The sequence below is a fragment of the Amphiura filiformis genome, unplaced genomic scaffold, assembly GCF_039555335.1.
Source record: "Amphiura filiformis unplaced genomic scaffold, Afil_fr2py scaffold_38, whole genome shotgun sequence".
NCBI classification, from domain to species: domain Eukaryota; kingdom Metazoa; phylum Echinodermata; class Ophiuroidea; order Amphilepidida; family Amphiuridae; genus Amphiura; species Amphiura filiformis.
The window spans coordinates 1,116,674-1,139,000 of NW_027305502.1; the positions used below are offsets into that span (position 1 = coordinate 1,116,674).

Consider the following 22,327-nt stretch of genomic DNA (forward strand, 5'->3'; position numbering starts at 1 on the left):
GACAATTTTGCTTCAAATCTGAGAAATCTTAGTTTTCTCACAATTTTTGACAGTTTCTTTAACTTTGAAGGCCTCTGAGAGAATAAACTTAGCGCGACTTGCATCTAAAACGCATTAAATAAATTTTTTTCCCCAAAAAGACCTATTTTTTGTTGGTGTTTTGGGGAAAAAAATCTTCAATACGAAAGGTCAAAATTTTCAATTGATCGTCGGCTTTTCATCCCACCTACATACACTTTAAGTACAATTTTAAATCATTTGCCATAAAATGTGTATTACATTGCGAATTTCAAAAAATCAAAATTATTTGATATCAGAACCCAGCAAACACAAAACGTTTTCGACATCATTCGCAAAAGGTTATGAAAGGTTGTCGGAAAACGTTTAAATGTCGGGTTATATAAAGGGCCTACATTAATGGTATAAAACGTTTTCATAACATTAAAAACATTTGTTGGTAATTTACTGCACAACAAACACAAATGTTTTACAGAAAACATTTAAATGTCGGGTTATATAAAGGGTATAAAAACGTTTTAATAACAATGTTTTCACGACCTTCATATAACCCGACATTTAAATGTTATGAAAACGTTTTGTAAAAAACATTTTAAGAACATTTCTGTGTTTGTTGGGTGCAAATATTTTAACATAGGGGCCTAATGTTATTTCAGTGTTGCCAAAATATTTGGCCAAAAATGTTTGCAAAAATAGTTTACAAACAAGAAATGTCTTTAAAAAGACAACACCATGAATGAAATTCATGTTTCATAATTTTACATTGACAAGTACTTGGAATGCTAGTAATTTTTTTGTGTGTAGCGCATGCACAACTAATGGGGTTGGAAATGTTGCTACCACGAATACCACCAATGACATACTATAAGCTAAATTGAAACATGTGTGTTAAATAGGTCTACATTTAATTTATACTTAATTTATACTTTCGCATCAATCCAACAATCTATATTCAGACGACTTTGTGATTACGTTTTATGACATGACTTTGTACATAATTTCTGACAATCCAACAATATATACTTATTCCACCTCAGGCTCAGATGACCTTTAACAATTATAATAAAAAAGACTGATTACTCAATCCCAGGGGTTCCCTGGCTCAATTCAATCTTTATTTTCTGAATGTGTTGATTATAATTGTTACTACTAACTGCCCAGTTGCTCTACCAAAATGTATAAAACCAAAGCAACTATCTACCCCAATTACTGGTATTTTACCCCCCCCACTTTATACCCAGCTTGGTTCCTGTCTGGTCAGATAATTGCTCATTATAATTGTTGAATTAGTGGTCACTTGTTGACAGCTTATCAGTAGCATGGATCAGCAGGGGTGCATTTATATCATTTTTCATAGAGCAATTGTTCAAAATATTTAATGTCAAATGGTTCCGAAAAACATTATTTGTGAATGGATTTTTATTGTTAACAAAACAAAATGTATCTATATAAATAAAAGGAAGATTGCCCATCTTGTGCGCGAGTGTTCTCCGAATTGCCTAGACTTTCGGCTTTGATTTAGTGGTATATTGATCGGGTATATATTGCCATTTTTCCATCGGACATTCGTTTTTGCAAAAATTGATGGTAACTAAGAGAATAACATAAAAAACTGTCGTGTTGCTATGCAAAATCGCATGCAGTGGCATTGTGGGTAATAAGGACAGTGTGAACAGCGTAATAATATTTCCATTAAAAAACCATACGCAGAGCAACATTGCCCTGTTTTCTGCCAACTGCGAGGTGGCCAAGAAATGATTCAGGCTATCTAGATGCACAACACCGCGTACTTTAAGAATGATCTTACGAGCTTTTCGCCCCTACGCAGAGCTACGCACCCCATTTTCCGCCACTGCACCGAAGTTGGCAGCCAAGAGATTAAGGCTACGTCGCGTGAATTTATTCTAGGCCTATGAATCGTCGTTTAGTTTTACAGCCAAATTCATAGGGGAGATTGAGGAATATACGGGGAACGCATTGCACTATATTTGGTTGAAAACTGTCAAGACCAACAATTGTCCTCAAAATCAGTGAAAATATGGTTAAAACCGGGGTTTTTCCCGGGATTTTTGTTGTCAAGTGGTCAAAACTCAGTGGTAGCGCGTACCGTAACTAACTGGCAGCAGCGCGTTGGCGTTAGTACGTCGGCGTACTAAGCAATGTGACGCGCACGTATGGGGTGCATAATATGCACAGACCAACTTTCCGTGCCAGAGAAATAGAAAAGAAAAGAAAGGAAGACAAAACTGAAAAGGTAGGCCTATGGATGGGTCGGGTTGTGGATTATATGCATGGTACTGGATTCGGTTAAGAGATTACCCGCCAAGATGATAAAAAATCGTGAGGATACGAGAGGAAAGAAGGAAGCTAAAAATGACTAACTAACTAACTAACTAACTAACTAACTAACTAACTAACTAACTAACTAACTAACTAACTCATGTAAAAAATGTAAAAAATGTAAATAGATAAAATTCAAACGGGAAATCACAAGCTAAGCAGGGAATATGAAAAATGGGAATAAAATGTAGAAAAAAACCAAAACTAAAAGGAGAAATGTGAGAAATGGTAGATTTATAAAATAATGCATGGGAACGGGGCTCAATAAATGAACAACATGGAAACGGAAATCACAAGCTAAGCAGCATGGGAACAAAATAGACCTATGCAAAAGAAACTGAAGAGAAAGAAAGGAGCTAAATGAATTTAAAAAAAAAAAAAAAAAAGAAGAGGACAAAAAAGGTACGGGTAGGCCTATTATACGGGCTATGGTTACAGTAACTAAATGAAACTAAAGAGGGAAAGAAAGAAACTAATCAGGGAAAAAAAGAAGTTAAAATTAGAAACTAATCAGGAAAAAAAAGAAAAATAAATAACAACTGAAGGAAACGGGAAATAAGAAAGGATAGATTTAGAAAATAATGGGAATGGGGTTAGGCCTAGATAGAAAAATAACATGGAAACGGAAAATCACAAGCTAAATAGCATTTTGTTTTAATGGAAACAAACTAGGCCCGTGCAGAAGAAACTGAAAAGAAAATGGAAATGCAAGAAGGGACAGGTTTAGAAAAATAAAATTTACCTTTCAATGATTCTACCTTTTCAGTAATTCCTCCTGTTTTAGTGATCGCTCCCATTTACTCATCTAGCGGGGACCCGCGCGAAGCGCGGGTATCCCGCTAGTGTTTAATATATCAATTATTCCATTAACAGCAATTTCCTAAGTTTCCATCCATAAATAATCACAGAGTATCATCTGTTTACAAAAGAAGTGTTTATCTTCAGATTTCCAATTAACCATTATCAGTATGGTGCCAAATGCAGACTTTGCTAATAGTTATAGTCAGAAACAGGTATTTTGTCCTGTAGTCCCTGGCAACCCAGTCTGCTTGTGACTCACTCGCAAACATACACGACAGAAACCGGCTGTGAAGGAGCCTAATGCACGTAAACAACTTCCTTATAACATGTATAATAAAATCCGATTTTGAGTATAATAAAGAAAGTCATGCATATGCAAAATGAAGCAATTACCTATTGCTAACTTGGTAAAATGCATACTCGTAGCCCAATCTTGTACATCATAGCACCCAGTTTTGGTTTGTGGTTTCGAAATGTTGCAATTAAACATTAGTTCTTTCAAATATGAAACGCTAAAACCCAAGTCTAGAACAAACAATCATATATTTAGAAATATATAGCAAACTTTCCATGATAGAGATTGGACCCAAGACAAAGTACACCCAAATTAAGTGTCAATTCAGAATTATCCCACCATGGTGGAAAAACTGCAATTTAATCGAAAGCCAACTTCCAATTTTGGCTGAATCTCTCAGGAGCACGATTTTACGCCTAGGCCCTTCGAAGGGCGCACACCACTAAATAATCTTCCCATTGAAACGCGTGTAAAAACACCGGGTTTCTTTGCTCATTTTGAGGCCTTTTGGGCTCGTTTAAAAATTTTTTATGATGACCAGTCGATTGGCAAAGGTCTATATATTAATGATTTTACAACAATCACCCCCTCCCTTATAAAAAATTAAGATTTGAGAGGTTTAAAGACTTGTGCCGATTTGTCACCTTATGACAATTTTGCTTCAAATCTGAGAAATCTTAGTTTTCTCACAATTTTTGACAGTTTCTTTAACTTTGAAGGCCTCTGAGAGAATAAACTTAGCGCGACTTGCATCTAAAACGCATTAAATATATTCACTAACATAAAAACTATCTATTTAAATAAAAAAACTGCAATTTAATCGAAAGCCAACTTCCAATTTTGGCCGAATCTCTCAGGAGCACGATTTTACGCCTAGGCCCTTCGAAGGGCGCACACCACTAAATAATCTTCCCATTGAAACGCGTGTAAAAACACCGGGTTTCTTTGCTCATTTTGAGGCCTTTTGGGCTCGTTTAAAAATTTTTTTATGATGACCAGTCGATTGCAAATCGATGAAAGTTTAACATATGTTTCAATGTATGGGGTTCTTCCATCTCGTTTTCCCGCTAGGAGGCCGCGAACAGCGCCCTCACTGTTTTGACATGCTCTCAAGACTGCAAACCCGATTCTGCCATTTTTCAATTCGCGGACCTATTTTCTAAATAATTATAAAAATGTGACTTTTTTGGCGACTCAAATTTATGTATAGGCTTTACACTTTTATTTAAGCTATAATTCGCCACTCTTTCTGCATAATAAGTTTAAAGACCAGCCCAAAATACCTCAAAAAGTTTCTGTAATTTACCGGAACTCATTAGGGTTACACAAATGGCGCATTGATTTAGTGGTGTGCCCCTTCAAGGAATAATGATGTTCATAAAATCGAATTTTGTTATATTTTTCTTGAAATATAAATTTTTTGAGTAGAACACTCAAGGTTTGAGTGCTCTGTGATATCCACATCAAGAGAAATGTCGTATCAAAGATACATGGTGCATTCCAAAAATGTGCACATTTTCAATATTTTGACCATTTGTGCTTATTTCCCTAGATTTGCATTAAATACCAATTCTCAACATATAGTTTTTGACCGTTTATCTGCTAAAAACCGCTTTAAAATGAAAAGAAACTAGGTTTCATAATGGCAAAGGTCTATATATTAATGATTTTACAACAATCACCCCCCCCCCCCTTATAAAAAAATTAAGATTTGAGAGGTTTAAAGACTTGTGCCGATTTGTCACCTTATGACAATTTTGCTTCAAATCTGAGAAATCTTAGTTTTCTCACAATTTTTGACAGTTTCTTTAACTTTGAAGGCCTCTGAGAGAATAAACTTAGCGCGACTTGCATCTAAAACGCATTAAATAAATTTTTTTCCCCAAAAAGACCTATTTTTTGTTGGTGTTTTGGGGAAAAAAATCTTCAATACGAAAGGTCAAAATTTTCAATTGATCGTCGGCTTTTCATCCCACCTACATACACTTTAAGTACAATTTTAAATCATTTGCCATAAAATGTGTATTACATTGCGAATTTCAAAAAATCAAAATTATTTGATATCAGAACCCAGCAAACACAAAACGTTTTCGACATCATTCGCAAAAGGTTATGAAAGGTTGTCGGAAAACGTTTAAATGTCGGGTTATATAAAGGGCCTACATTAATGGTATAAAACGTTTTCATAACATTAAAAAACATTTGTTGGTAATTTACTGCACAACAAACACAAATGTTTACAGAAAACATTTAAATGTCGGGTTATATAAAGGGTATAAAAACGTTTTAATAACAATGTTTTCACGACCTTCATATAACCCGACATTTAAATGTTATGAAAACGTTTTGTAAAAAACATTTTAAGAACATTTCTGTGTTTGTTGGGTGCAAATATTTTAACATAGGGGCCTAATGTTATTTCAGTGTTGCCAAAATATTTGGCCAAAAATGTTTGCAAAAATAGTTTACAAACAAGAAATGTCTTTAAAAATACAACACCATGAATGAAATTAATGTTTCATAATTTTACATTGACAAGTACTTGGAATGCTAGTAATTTTTTGTGTGTAGCGCATGCACAACTAATGGGGTTGGAAATGTTGCTACCACGAATACCACCAATGACATACTATAAGCTAAATTGAAACATGTGTGTTAAATAGGTCTACATTTAATTTATACTTAATTTATACTTTCGCATCAATCCAACAATCTATATTCAGACGACTTTGTGATTACGTTTTATGACATGACTTTGTACATAATTTCTGACAATCCAACAATATATACTTATTCCACCTCAGGCTCAGATGACCTTTAACAATTATAATAAAAAAGACTGATTACTCAATCCCAGGGGTTCCTGGCTCAATTCAATCTTTATTTTCTGAATGTGTTGATTATAATTGTTACTACTAACTGCCCAGTTGCTCTACCAAAATGTATAAAACCAAAAGCAACTATCTACCCCAATTACTGGTATTTTACCCCCCACTTTATACCCAGCTTGGTTCCTGTCTGGTCAGATAATTGCTCATTATAATTGTTGAATTAGTGGTCACTTGTTGACAGCTTATCAGTAGCATGGATCAGCAGGGGTGCATTTATATCATTTTTCATAGAGCAATTGTTCAAAATATTTAATGTCAAATGGTTCCGAAAAACATTATTTGTGAATGGATTTTTATTGTTAACAAAACAAAATGTATGTTTAATATATCAATTATTCCATTAACAGCAATTTCCTAAGTTTCCATCCATAAATAATCACAGAGTATCATCTGTTTACAAAAGAAGTGTTTATCTTCAGATTTCCAATTAACCATTATCAGTATGGTGCCAAATGCAGACTTTGCTAATAGTTATAGTCAGAAACAGGTATTTTGTCCTGTAGTCCCTGGCAACCCAGTCTGCTTGTGACTCACTCGCAAACATACACGACAGAAACCGGCTGTGAAGGAGCCTAATGCACGTAAACAACTTCCTTATAACATGTATAATAAAATCCGATTTTGAGTATAATAAAGAAAGTCATGCATATGCAAAATGAAGCAATTACCTATTGCTAACTTGGTAAAATGCATACTTGTAGCCCAATCTTGTACATCATAGCACCCAGTTTTGGTTTGTGGTTTCGAAATGTTGCAATTAAACATTAGTTCTTTCAAATATGAAACGCTAAAACCCAAGTCTAGAACAAACAATCATATATTTAGAAATATATAGCAAACTTTCCATGATAGAGATTGGACCCAAGACAAAGTACACCCAAATTAAGTGTCAATTCAGAATTATCCCACCATGGTGGAAAAACTGCAATTTAATCGAAAGCCAACTTCCAATTTTGGCTGAATCTCTCAGGAGCACGATTTTACGCCTAGGCCCTTCGAAGGGCGCACACCACTAAATAATCTTCCCATTGAAACGCGTGTAAAAACACCGGGTTTCTTTGCTCATTTTGAGGCCTTTTGGGCTCGTTTAAAAATTTTTATGATGACCAGTCGATTGGCAAAGGTCTATATATTAATGATTTTACAACAATCACCCCCCTCCCTTATAAAAAATTAAGATTTGAGAGGTTTAAAGACTTGTGCCGATTTGTCACCTTATGACAATTTTGCTTCAAATCTGAGAAATCTTAGTTTTCTCACAATTTTTGACAGTTTCTTTAACTTTGAAGGCCTCTGAGAGAATAAACTTAGCGCGACTTGCATCCCCGGCTTGCATCTAAAACGCATTAAATATATTCACTAACATAAAAACTATCTATTTAAATAAAAAAACTGCAATTTAATCGAAAGCCAACTTCCAATTTTGGCTGAATCTCTCAGGAGCACGATTTTACGCCTAGGCCCTTCGAAGGGCGCACACCACTAAATAATCTTCCCATTGAAACGCGTGTAAAAACACCGGGTTTCTTTGCTCATTTTGAGGCCTTTTGGGCTCGTTTAAATTTTTATGATGACCAGTCGATTGCAAATCGATGAAAGTTTAACATATGTTTCAATGTATGGGGTTCTTCCATCTCGTTTTCCCGCTAGGAGGCCGCGAACAGCGCCCTCACTGTTTTTGACATGCTCTCAAGACTGCAAACCCGATTCTGCCATTTTTCAATTCGCGGACCTATTTTCTAAATAATTATAAATATGTGACTTTTTTGGCTACTCAAATTTTTGTATAGGCTTTACACTTTTATTTAAGCTATAATTCGCCACTCTTTCTGCATAATAAGTTTAAAGACCAGCCCAAAATACCTCAAAAAGTTTCTGTAATTTACCGGAACTCATTAGGGTTACACAAATGGCGCATTGATTTAGTGGTGTGCCCCTTCAAGGAATTATGATGTTCATAAAATCGAATTTTGTTATATTTTTCTTGAAATATAAATTTTTTGAGTAAAACACTCAAGGTTTGAGTGCTCTGTGACATCCACATCAAGAGAAATGTCGTATCAAAGATACATGGTGCATTCCAAAATGTGCACATTTTCAATATTTTGACCATTTGTGCTTATTTCCCTAGATTTGCATTAAATACCAATTCTCAACATATAGTTTTTGACCGTTTATCTGCTAAAAACCGCTTTAAAATGAAAAGAAACTAGGTTTCATAATGGCAAAGGTCTATATATTAATGATTTTACAACAATCACCCCCCCCCCTTATAAAAAATTAAGATTTGAGAGGTTTAAAGACTTGTGCCGATTTGTCACCTTATGACAATTTTGCTTCAAATCTGAGAAATCTTAGTTTTCTCACAATTTTTGACAGTTTCTTTAACTTTGAAGGCCTCTGAGAGAATAAACTGAGCGCGACTTGCATCTAAAACGCATTAAATAAATTTTTTTCCCCAAAAAGACCTCTTTTTTGTTGGTGTTTTGGGGAAAAAAATCTTCAATACGAAAGGTCAAAATTTTCAATTGATCGTCGGCTTTTCATCCCACCTACATACACTTTAAGTACAATTTTAAATCATTTGCCATAAAATGTGTATTACATTGCGAATTTCAAAAAATCAAAATTATTTGATATCAGAACCCAGCAAACACAAAACGTTTTCGACATCATTCGCAAAAGGTTATGAAAGGTTGTCGGAAAACGTTTAAATGTCGGGTTATATAAAGGGCCTACATTAATGGTATAAAACGTTTTCATAACATTAAAAACATTTGTTGGTAATTTACTGCACAACAAACACAAATGTTTTACAGAAAACATTTAAATGTCGGGTTATATAAAGGGTATAAAAACGTTTTAATAACAATGTTTTCACGACCTTCATATAACCCGACATTTAAATGTTATGAAAACGTTTTGTAAAAAACATTTTAAGAACATTTCTGTGTTTGTTGGGTGCAAATATTTTAACATAGGGGCCTAATGTTATTTCAGTGTTGCCAAAATATTTGGCCAAAAATGTTTGCAAAAATAGTTTACAAACAAGAAATGTCTTTAAAAAGACAACACCATGAATGAAATTCATGTTTCATAATTTTACATTGACAAGTACTTGGAATGCTAGTAATTTTTTGTGTGTAGCGCATGCACAACTAATGGGGTTGGAAATGTTGCTACCACGAATACCACCAATGACATACTATAAGCTAAATTGAAACATGTGTGTTAAATAGGTCTACATTTAATTTATACTTAATTTATACTTTCGCATCAATCCAACAATCTATATTCAGACGACTTTGTGATTACGTTTTATGACATGACTTTGTACATAATTTCTGACAATCCAACAATATATACTTATTCCACCTCAGGCTCAGATGACCTTTAACAATTATAATAAAAAAGACTGATTACTCAATCCCAGGGGTTCCCTGGCTCAATTCAATCTTTATTTTCTGAATGTGTTGATTATAATTGTTACTACTAACTGCCCAGTTGCTCTACCAAAATGTATAAAACCAAAGCAACTATCTACCCCAATTACTGGTATTTTACCCCCCCACTTTTATACCCAGCTTGGTTCCTGTCTGGTCAGATAATTGCTCATTATAATTGTTGAATTAGTGGTCACTTGTTGACAGCTTATCAGTAGCATGGATCAGCAGGGGTGCATTTATATCATTTTTCATAGAGCAATTGTTCAAAATATTTAATGTCAAATGGTTCCGAAAAACATTATTTGTGAATGGATTTTTATTGTTAACAAAACAAAATGTATGTTTAATATATCAATTATTCCATTAACAGCAATTTCCTAAGTTTCCATCCATAAATAATCACAGAGTATCATCTGTTTACAAAAGAAGTGTTTATCTTCAGATTTCCAATTAACCATTATCAGTATGGTGCCAAATGCAGACTTTGCTAATAGTTATAGTCAGAAACAGGTATTTTGTCCTGTAGTCCCTGGCAACCCAGTCTGCTTGTGACTCACTCGCAAACATACACGACAGAAACCGGCTGTGAAGGAGCCTAATGCACGTAAACAACTTCCTTATAACATGTATAATAAAATCCGATTTTGAGTATAATAAAGAAAGTCATGCATATGCAAAATGAAGCAATTACCTATTGCTAACTTGGTAAAATGCATACTCGTAGCCCAATCTTGTACATCATAGCACCCAGTTTTGGTTTGTGGTTTCGAAATGTTGCAATTAAACATTAGTTCTTTCAAATATGAAACGCTAAAACCCAAGTCTAGAACAAACAATCATATATTTAGAAATATATAGCAAACTTTCCATGATAGAGATTGGACCCAAGACAAAGTACACCCAAATTAAGTGTCAATTCAGAATTATCCCACCATGGTGGAAAAACTGCAATTTAATCGAAAGCCAACTTCCAATTTTGGCTGAATCTCTCAGGAGCACGATTTTACGCCTAGGCCCTTCGAAGGGCGCACACCACTAAATAATCTTCCCATTGAAACGCGTGTAAAAACACCGGGTTTCTTTGCTCATTTTGAGGCCTTTTGGGCTCGTTTAAAAATTTTTATGATGACCAGTCGATTGGCAAAGGTCTATATATTAATGATTTTACAACAATCACCCCCCTCCCTTATAAAAAATTAAGATTTGAGAGGTTTAAAGACTTGTGCCGATTTGTCACCTAATGACAATTTTGCTTCAAATCTGAGAAATCTTAGTTTTCTCACAATTTTTGACAGTTTCTTTAACTTTGAAGGCCTCTGAGAGAATAAACTTAGCGCGACTTGCATCTAAAACGCATTAAATATATTCACTAACATAAAAACTATCTATTTAAATAAAAAAACTGCAATTTAATCGAAAGCCAACTTCCAATTTTGGCTGAATCTCTCCGGAGCACGATTTTACGCCTAGGCCCTTCGAAGGGCGCACACCACTAAATAATCTTCCCATTGAAACGCGTGTAAAAACACCGGGTTTCTTTGCTCATTTTGAGGCCTTTTGGGCTCGTTTAAAATTTTTTATGATGACCAGTCGATTGCAAATCGATGAGAGTTTAACATATGTTTCAATGTATGGGGTTCTTCCATCTCGTTTTCCCGCTAGGAGGCCGCGAACAGCGCCCTCACTGTTTTTGACATGCTCTCAAGACTGCAAACCCGATTCTGCCATTTTTCAATTCGCGGACCTATTTTCTAAATAATTATAAAATGTGACTTTTTGGCGACTCAAATTTATGTATAGGCTTTACACTTTTATTTAAGCTATAATTCGCCACTCTTTCTGCATAATAAGTTTAAAGACCAGCCCAAAATACCTCAAAAAGTTTCTGTAATTTACCGGAACTCATTAGGGTTACACAAATGGCGCATTGATTTAGTGGTGTGCCCCCTTGTGGCGGTTACGGCCAGCTATATACTGATCATGCGAAAATCGTAAAAACATAGAATAGAAACAGTGTGGCAGACTCTCAAAATCTCACATTGTATGCTTAGCCTGAGTCGCTCGGTCTATCTCGAACAAAATCACCATGCGTAGCTGTTGAAAAACGTGAGGATTCATCGTACTATCACGGCAATTGTTGACACGAAGATATAGGGACGATGACGGTGTGCGGGTGTCCCGCTAGTCTAAAGCAGTATGCAGACTCCGAGTATTAGACGTACAATATTGTATGTAACATATCTACGTTATTTTATATATTGCCATTCTATTTCCAGTAATGTTTAAGTTCTAACGAATGTTTGATGACGTAAAATCGATAATATGTTACGTATAATATCTGGTAGAAATATATTATCGATTTTACGTCATCAAACATTCGTTAGAACTTAAACATTCTGGAAATAGAATGGCAATACATGTAGATTAAATAACGTAGATATGTTACATACAATATTGTACGTCTAATAAAAAGTCTGCATACTGCTTTACTCTAAATAGCGATATATTGTGACTGACTACAGAGATCACATCACTAATTATTTGATGATATTTTTTATTACACGACTGAATTACATAGGCTTTTACGATACCAGCCATTTATGGTTACATTTACTGCAGTATTATAATGGAGCCTAATTACTCACAATTGTGACATGATCAAGGGGAATGAGTCACATGTCGGCAATTTTCAATTAGAAGTTTTTTACATCAGTTTTTGGCAGCTTATGAATGCTACATTTGGATGCAAACCCCATCAAAATCGGACATCTGGTTACCGAGTTATGAGCTAGAGATCAGTGGTTATCTGGTTATGAGCAATTTATCAATGGCTGAAAACAATATAAAACAAAAGCATTTGAACACTGTTTTTGCCAATATCTCAAAAACAATATTAGCGACATCCGACTCATTCCGCTTGATCATGTTATTATGTTTGGCTGTAGTTTGCCGCAAACAAAAATGATGAATGATTTAACCAGGCGATTTAACCCTTTGCATTTATAATTGAGATACGGAATCAAATCTATCAAGATACCAAAATTGACATGTTTTGCAGTACATGTAAATGGATTAGTCCTACTAATGAGACCGTTTCTATTTTAGTGTACCAGTTCCAAGAATGCTGTAAGCAGATTCAGCTCCAAGTATATTGAATGCACGTATTCTTGTCAATTTCGTTTAAGGGATCTGGAATGAGCGTTTCGACAGTATTTTTTGTGGGACATGAGAGCACATCAGACATATATCGAATTGCATTCTGAATACGAAGAATGTCTTTCTGATATCAAATAATTTTCATTTTTGAAATTCACGATATAATACAAATTTTATGACAAATTATTAAAATTTGATATTTTTCACATTTTTGAATGATATATTCTTAAAGTGTATGTAGCTGGGAGGAAAAGCCGACGATCAATTGAAAATATTAACCTTTCATATTGAAGATATGGATTTTTTCCCCAAAAAGACCTATTTTTTGTTGGTGTTTTGGGAAAAAATCTTCAATACGAAAGGTCAAAATTTTCAATTGATCGTCGGCTTTTCTTCCCACCTACATACACTTTAAGTACAATTTTAAATCATTTGCCATAAAATGTGTATTACATTGCGAATTTCAAAAATCAAAATTATTTGATATCAGAACTCAACAAACACAAAACGTTTTCGAAATCATTCGCAAAAGGTTATGAAAGGTTGTCGGAAAACGTTTAAATGTCGGGTTATATAAAGGGCCTACATTAATGGTATAAAACGTTTTCATAACATTAAAAAACATTTGTTGGTAATTTACTGCACAACAAACACAAATGTTTTACAGAAAACATTTAAATGTCGGGTTATATAAAGGGTATAAAAACGTTTTAATAACAATGTTTTCACGACCTTCATATAACCCGACATTTAAATGTTATTAAAACGTTTTGTAAAAAACATTTTAAGAACATTTCTGTGTTTGCTGGGTGCAAATATTTTAACATAATGTTATTTCAGTGTTGCCAAAATATTTGGCCAAAAATGTTTGCAAAAATAGTTTACAATGACATTTCGAAAAACATTAAAAAAATATTGTTGTAGTGTGTTTTCATATAAAACGTTTTAAAACGATTTCATGACCTTTATATAACCCGACATTTTAATGTTATTAAAACGTTTTACCTAAACCAAAATCCAAAATATAACTTATTTAAAATGTTTTAAAAACGTTTTTGTGTTTGCTGGGAAGGACATTCTTCGTATTCAGAATGCAATTCGATATGTCTGATGTGCTCTAAGGTCCCACAATAAATACTGTCCAAACGCTCATACCTCATCCCTTAAGGTTTACATCATCATTATAGACAGCACTAATCCATTTTAAACCAAGACAATGAGTAAAAAATTAAAGAAAAGCCCCTTATTAGCCGCTTAACCCTACAACTACGAAGGGGGTGTCAGATTTTTATTCGTCATAAAAAAACGCACGCGTTTACGCCCAAACGACCTAAGCTAATCGTAGATCCATCTTTTGCGCTCATTTTAGCGATAACATTTTTACCCCAGCACCAATACCCGGGGTAGGACCAGGGCCGTTCCTAGGAATTTTGCCGCCCTAGGTAAAATCTTTCCCTGCCGCCCCACCAGAGCATACCAAAAAAGTGTTGGGGGGGGGGGTTACCCCTTGCAAACTCATCAGTTGTTATCCAGTGGCGGAGCTAGGGTTTGTGGCGCACTGGGCTAAGGATAATGACACCCCTCCCCCCTAATTCTTGAAACAATTGCGCGCGGAGCGAGCAAAATTGTGCACAAATAGGGCTTACCACTAATTAATTTTGGTTATAATGATATTGAATATCGGTCTAAAATTGATATTGCAAATGATTTTTGTGGAAATGCGTGCGAAAATGTTGACCTTTATCTCTTGGAGGGGCGCAGAATCGATCCTGAATTGGTCAATTCGGCGGCCCCTGAGGGAGGCGTTGTCATTTTTTTCTTCCCTTTTCTTCCTCTATTCCCGTGTTTTTTTTCGCCCTTTTTTTTCGCCCCTCTACGTTTGCCGCCCTAGGCGACCGCCTTACCTGGCCTAATGGTCGGAACGGCCCTGGGTAGGACCGGCCATCAAAGATAATCATAGAGAGAGAGAGGGGGGTGAGGCCCACCATTGGTTTCTAGAGTAAAATGAATGACTTTCATCTCGTTCTTGTAAAATTATTCAAAGATATACTGACCTTTAACTTGTTAGTTAGGTTGAAATAGTCATTTCCTTTTATATTTAGGAGAAAATTCGTTGAAAATCGCATCTTTGTAGAATTTTTAGCCGAAAATCAATTTTGTAAATAGCTCAGAATTGTCCAAATCTGCATGGGCGCCATCACATCATAAGGTGAAATTTACTTGCAAGCATATTTAAAATAACCGACTGTAGCTGGCAACGGATTTTTGGCTCTGGTAGGAAGAAGGTTAAAGGACAGTACACCTCTGGAGGAGAATTTCCTTTTGGCAGAGGCACTTCGGTTAGTTGGAGGGACAAGATTACCTTGGGATGCGGATCTAGTGGAGTGGCCATGACTGTTACTAATTGTGGAAAAGATGTTACATAAAGGCAGTGGGAGGATGTTGCTAAGGCTCTTATATAGACCATGATGTTAAGGTGGATATTGCGACGATTATTAAGCTTGTCCCACTTCAAGGTATTTAGAAGAACATCAGAGGGGTATCTGCGTGGGAGACCAAGAATTATTTTGCCAGCAGTATTTTGCAACCTGTCAAACGTTTTCAGTAGGGTCTTACCAGCATTTCCCCAAAATCAACAAATTTTGCGCAAAATTACCGCAAAAAGGTGAAATTTTCGTAATTTTGGGTTTTTACTGGGAGGGGGAAACAGGGGGGGGGGAGAGTTCTGCCGGGGGGGGGGCATTTTCCCCCAGCAAATATCACAATAGTTGTCTCAAGAAATGTAATGCGATCAATACAAGTCCGCGGTAAAACTGGAAGAAATGCGTAGAGCGAAAAGGCTCTCATACGCCGTGGACGCGAAGACACTGTCTTCGAAAACATGTAGTTTGACATCATTGGTGTTGGACCAACGGTGCTTTCAGGCAAGAATCATTTTTAACGTGCGTTATTTAATACGCATGTCATATATCGTCCGACGTAACGAATGAAGAGGTTTCGAATTTTCTTTCGCGTCATTCCGTAAAGAATCTGATCTAACATTGCGTTGCATGATTGCAGCAATAACAAACTGTTAACAAGTCCGGGGACAAAACATTTCGAACAAAAGAATTCTGTTATAATAACATAGATACTGTATGGTAACACGCAGATGGTCATAGCCGAGACTAACACAGTCAAACTTATCGCTGGTCTATTGTAGCGGCTATTATGTTTGCCGCGTTCTCTGATGACAGACTCTGTTGAATTACCACCAGCTCTTCTGGATTCCTCCTGTTTGACCTGAGCCCTCGAACGAGATGCGTTCGTCTCTGGTGAAACAGTTCCAATTCGTGCGTTTCTATGAATTCGCTTCCAAAGCAAAATAAAGAATGCCACACTCAACCCTAAAACGATCAATACAGGTACTAGATAAACTGCTAGAAATGCGTAAAGCGAAAAGGCTCTCAATCGTCTTGGTGGACTCAGACACACTCTCCCGAAGTCGATATCCGCTGACTCGTCTAATGTCTTTGCTAAATTCCATATGCTGTGTTCAATGCCACTTATTAAAAAAGCTAACGTCCAGCAAATGATGATTGTGAGGCGAATACGAAATGTTGATTGCATTTTCAAATATCGTGGATAAGCAACAAGTACTAATAGAAATCGATCCATACTGATTGCAATAAGCGTAAATATGCTGGCATTAACAGTGATATGAAAAGATGCGTGAGCTAATCTGCAGCCATATTCACCTAGTGGGTTATAGCCGCGAAAAATATACACAGGGGATATGTAGAGAAGGACAAAACCGGTGCAAAGATCAACAACTGAGAGGTTCCAAATTAAAAGTTCACTGCGTTTATCACGTAGCGAGGGTAACTTCCAAAACGCGACAATTATGAAAATGTTACCACCCGTTACGAGGAATGAGAGAAGTGGTATGAAAACGGCGTAATAAACGTTTACTGTATATTGTAAGTCGTTGGTACTAATAGTAGATGCAAAAGAGGAATCGGAGTTCTCTAGCGTTATGTTATGTGCCGACATCCTGACTAAATTTGACAAACTTCCGTGAACAAGTTGGTTAAGCGACTCCAGCGTGAGCTCTAAGTGCTGTCAAGAGCTCACTGTTGACAAATCTATAGCTATGTCGGACGTTATCGACACTGCTTTATACTGCCACCAATACGTGTCTGTGCTATTCACCCACGGGTTTGGAATTTTAATGTAAATTACTTTTACTTTTTCCCTGAAATGAATCTTATGTTTAATGATCCCAATGTCGTACACCGTTCCAGAGCACCCCCCGACACACACGCATACAAATTCACGAATTTTGGCAATAATTCGGTGCCATCTGAACATGTTCGGACCCACGTCACCATGGAGTCCAGTTAACTGATGATCGAGTGAGATATGGTGGCGGGGAGGGCAAAACTTGCCCACTGTTGGTACATTATTTAGTTTGTTTTGATATTTGTTTGTTTGTATGTTTATTTGTTTGCATGTTATTTTTTTTGCTATCTACTCAAGATAGTATTTATTTATAAAATACAAAGAAATTGAGAAAGGTTGAATACATTTTGTTAGGCCTATCTACTGATGATAGCATTTTGAACCTAAAAAGAACAGTCGGTATATTTGTTTTATATTTCATGTTTGTTTGTCTGTTTGTTTGTTTGTTTTTTATCTACTCAGATACCATTTACGGTAAGATTTGCAAATCACCCGTTGCGACATGTATCATCTTCTGTGAATACACCCAAGCCCACTTACGGCCTGCATCATTTACGGCCTGCATCGTTTTCTCGGAACGCGCAAACAGCTATCTTCTGAAGATATAGCATTGCGGGACTAATAAAACAACAGAAAATATAGAAAACATCTGTTAGGAAAGTTTGTTTTAGATGTTTTTTGTTTGTTTGTTTGTTTGTTTTTTCCGTTATCTACTCAAGATAGTATTTATTTATAAAATACAAAGAAAGTAAGAAAGGTTGACAATATTTTGTTATCTACTGATGATAGGCTACCATTAGGAACCGTATGAACTAATGAGAAAAACATCATAGATTTAACATGAGACAAGTCAGAAATTTCATTTGGTATATTTTTTTGTATTACATATTTGTTGTTTGTTTGCTTGTTTGTTTGTTATCTACGCAAGGTAGAATTTACGGTGTGATTTGCAAATCATTATAGGCCCTTTGCGACATCACGCATCATCTGCTGTCAAAATCACGCGCTCAAAACCTACTTCTAACGGTCTGCATTATTTTCTCGGAACTCGCAAACAGCTTTACGGGCTTAATAAAACAACACAGAAAATGTTTCACAAATTTAGAAAACGTCAGTTAGGAAAGTTTGTTTTGATATTTTTTGTTTGTTTGTTTATTTGTTTGTTTGTTAGTTTTTCCGCTATCTACTCAAGATAGTATTTATTTATAGAATACAAAGAAATCGAGAAAGGTTGAATATATTTTGTAAGGCCTATCTAATGATGATAGCATTTTTAAACCTAATGAAATAATACTAAATAAGAAGGAAATCATAGACTTAGCATGAGACGAGTAAGATAGGCCTAGATCATTTGGTATATTTTTTTGATATTTCGTGTGTTTTTTATCTACTCAAGATACCATTTACGGTGCGATTTGCATATATAATATAATAATTGAATGCAACATTTAATATCTTGCATAATTATAACGGCTCACTTTAATACTGAACAATTCTGATTTTGGAATCTACCAGTTTATTGATAGCGAACCCCGAAATTCCTCCACTTGGGAAGCTAACAAACAGAGGGAGTAGGGTGACTAATCAGATGTGAAAATCTATCAATTGTGCACACATTAATTAAATCAGAGTTTTAAGCTTAAATACAATATCCAGAGTATGCACAATGGGCAAGTGGACTACGGGGTAGTCTACTAGTAGTAGCCAAGTAAGCGGAAAGGAAAACATTCAATATTTGATTTAAGGGATCTAAAATGAGCGTTTATTGCGTTTCGACAGTATTTTTTGTGGCACATGAGAGCACCTCAGACCTATCGAATTGTATTCTGAATACGAAGCATGTCTTTCTGATATCAAATATTTTTCATTTTTTGAAAATCACAATATAATACAAATTTTATGACAAATTATAAAATTTGATATTTTTCGAATTTTTGATATATAACAGTCCTCGAAGTAAATTATATAAATCTAATGATTTATACTTAAAGTGTATGTAGCAGGGCGGAAAAGCCGACGGTCAATTGCAAATTTTGACCTTTCATATTGAAGATATGGATTTTTTTCCCAAAAAGACCTAAGTTGTTTTTGGTGTTTTGGAAAAAAAATCCATATCTTCAATACGAAAGGTCAAAATTTTCAATTGATCGTCGGCTTTGCAACCCACCTACATACACTTTAAGTATAAATCATCAGATTTATAAAGTTCACTTCAAGTACTGTTAAATATCAAAAATATCAATTTTTAATGATTTGCCATAAAATGTGTATTAAATTGCGAATTTCAAAAATTCAAAATTATTTGATATCTGAATGACATTCTTCGTATTCAGAATGCAATTCGATATGTCTGATGTGCTCTAATGTCCCAAAATAAATACTGTCCAAACGTTCATACCCCAGCCCTTAATGAAACAATATATAGCTTTTATTGGCTTTTACATTATTTACATACCTCTTTAAGGTTGGTCTTAACCGAACCCTGGAATTATGGAAATTTTAGGCCTCATTGTTGGCTCTACTTCGAAAGTATATAAAAATATAGAATGGAAAAGAAAATTTGTGCAAAAATGTTCAGTTTTGTATAAAGTCGCGAAAGGGAGGCGGGAGGGGGGGCATTCGGGGCAACATATCAAAACAATTCTTCAGCAAAATTGTTAAAAACTAGATATGAACACTATATTTTGATGTGAGGTTTATCGAAGTAAAAAATGAAAATTTTCATCCCAAATATGTTTACATTCATACTTTAGACCCGGGGTGGGGGGCACTTCCATGTCAGATATGCATCATGTGCCTCGGGATAGACCCCCTTTTTCAAACCGGCTTGTACCCAATGACCCCCTTTTTGTGTTATGATCCTACCTATTACCCAATGACCCCCTTAAAAAAATTCATGTACTCAATGACCCCTTTTCTATTTCCTGCTATACGAAATGACCCCCCTTTTAATTCCCAAATTTAGGTGGTATTTGTGTTCTCCTCCAGAAATAATGAGATTTTTCACATTTCCAAGGTGGCTAAGTTGTTTTACGCAGTTTGGCACTTATTTATGTGTACTTAATGATACTCTTTTGGCAATCCTGTACTCAATGACTCCCATTTTACTTTTTGTTACCCCAATGACCATCCTTTTTTCAAAGTTTCATACCGAATGACCCCATTTTTATTCAGGTTGTGTACTGAATGACCCCATATTTTTGTAATTGTACATTTGACCTGAATGCCCCCTACTTTTAACATGGCCGAGGCACATCCCTGCCATTTCAGATAGGGAGTGCCCCCGGGACTTTAGACCAACAATTTAGCAGTTATGAGACCCAAAAGTTTCCATAATTCCAGGGTTAAGACCAACCTTAATACAGCCTTGTAATGCTTACATAACCATGAGGATATATCCGGGGAAATATCCGGGAATATATCATGTCAAGTGTACTCGTATGTGCTTGTAGGTCGCCCAGTATACTCTTAGTAATTATTTTTGCATTATTTAATATAGTTAGTACAGAATCCGTGCTCTGATTTTGTCATAATAAATCTGGGTTAATCATGACATTTATAGCTAATATTGATATCCAATCAGTCTTCTTCTGTGTGCTGGTATTTTTACTTCTATCATGGTGGCTACGAAGTCCTTCCACCCGGACCATGGGGTTGGCCATTTCTTGGATATCTACCAAATCTTGCCATATCGGCATATCGTTCAGGACAACCACTGGATCAACTACTCAATTTATTGGCCAAAAAGTATGGACCGGTGTTTAGCCTCAACCTTGCTGGGAAGTCGGTTATTGTCTTAAATAACTTCAAATATGTGAAGGAAGGTTTGAGTAATCCCAGTATAAGTGACAGACCTCGTATTTTAGACAAGGTTGATGCCGATACCGGTGAAGGTGAGTGAAGATGAAAAAAAAATAGTGTAGCACAAGTTGTAACAAAGAAAGTTGTACAATTTAGAAACTAATATTAGGCAATAATGTCACTTTTTGATTGTCATGAATTTTATTTGGACGTCAAGGTAATGTCATATGCTAAGAATCGATGGTCTACAAGCGAAGATACGGGCCAATTGTGTAAAGTAGTCCTAAATAAAATAGCTTGGGCCACTTTCGTGTCTTTCTGTATAGCAATAGTGACTAAATTGAGTTGAATTATGAACTATCTGGTTAGTGCTCTTAAGATTGGTAATTTTAAACAACGTGAACAATGGGGCATTTTATTGTGGTATTTTAATGTATAAATTTGAAATAAACATCATATTATTTATTTACTAATGTTTGTTATGTGAAAGAAAAACATGAAAAACCTATTTGCCTTGACGATATTAAGCATGGTAGTTCATTTTACGCGGTACAATCTTGATAATTATATGCGAATATGGCAAAACGTGGCCCAAGTAAGTAAAATCGGCACAACCTTTGAACATGAATTGAAGAAAGCAAGTAAAGTTTTTCTGTTAGCCAATATATTACTGATTCTACTGCATATCACATTAACGCTGTTTTTTTTTTCTGAAAAGCGAAAATGCAATTGCTAATCATTAAAGTCGATTTACGCGATGCAAGCTTGATATGCGCAAAAAAGTCAAAAGTGTTTAAATGTTGTCCTCCCTGTTTCTTTGCAGGCTTAGCAGGGGCATCTGGAGAACCCTGGAAAGAGCAGAGACGATTAACACTGACAACTTTGCGCAGCTTTGGAGTAGGCAAGAGAAGCTTCGAAGAAAACATCTCAGAGGAAGCCGAATGTTTAGCGAAAGAAATCAGCAATTTGAGAGGCAAGGCCTTTGACCCATGCCATTTCTTTAACAATGCTTCCTCAAACGTCATTTGCTCAGTAGTTTTTGGAAAGAGATTCGAGTATTCCGATCCCAGCTTTGAACGTCTGATGCACATGTTAAATGAAAATTTTAAACTCGCCGGCTCTGGTGGGTTGAATATGTTGATTCCATTTGCTATGTACCTACAATCATCTCACAGCGTAATGGCAAGAAATCGAATTAATATAATGGAATTTATACGTGACCATGTGAACGAACACAAGAGAGTCCATATCCAAAATGAGCCGAGTGATTACGTCGATGTTTATCTTGATGAAATAAACCAGAGGCAGAAATTGAACACGCATTCTGCTGTTAATGATAAGAACCTATCCCACACTGT

At 35.6% G+C, this 22,327-nt stretch overlaps 1 protein-coding gene across 1 annotated transcript; it reads left to right on the top strand.

Moving 5' to 3' along the window:
- Positions 1–10,256: 10,256 nt before the first annotated feature.
- LOC140144057 (cytochrome P450 2C2-like) lies at positions 10,257–21,942 on the top strand (the record flags this gene model as incomplete). Its single annotated transcript, XM_072165884.1, has 3 exons — positions 10,257–10,301; positions 20,752–21,061; positions 21,793–21,942. Coding segments are annotated over exons 1-3 (505 nt in total), but the record flags the coding sequence as incomplete, so codon positions are not given.
- Between the last annotated feature and the right edge of the window lie 385 nt (positions 21,943–22,327).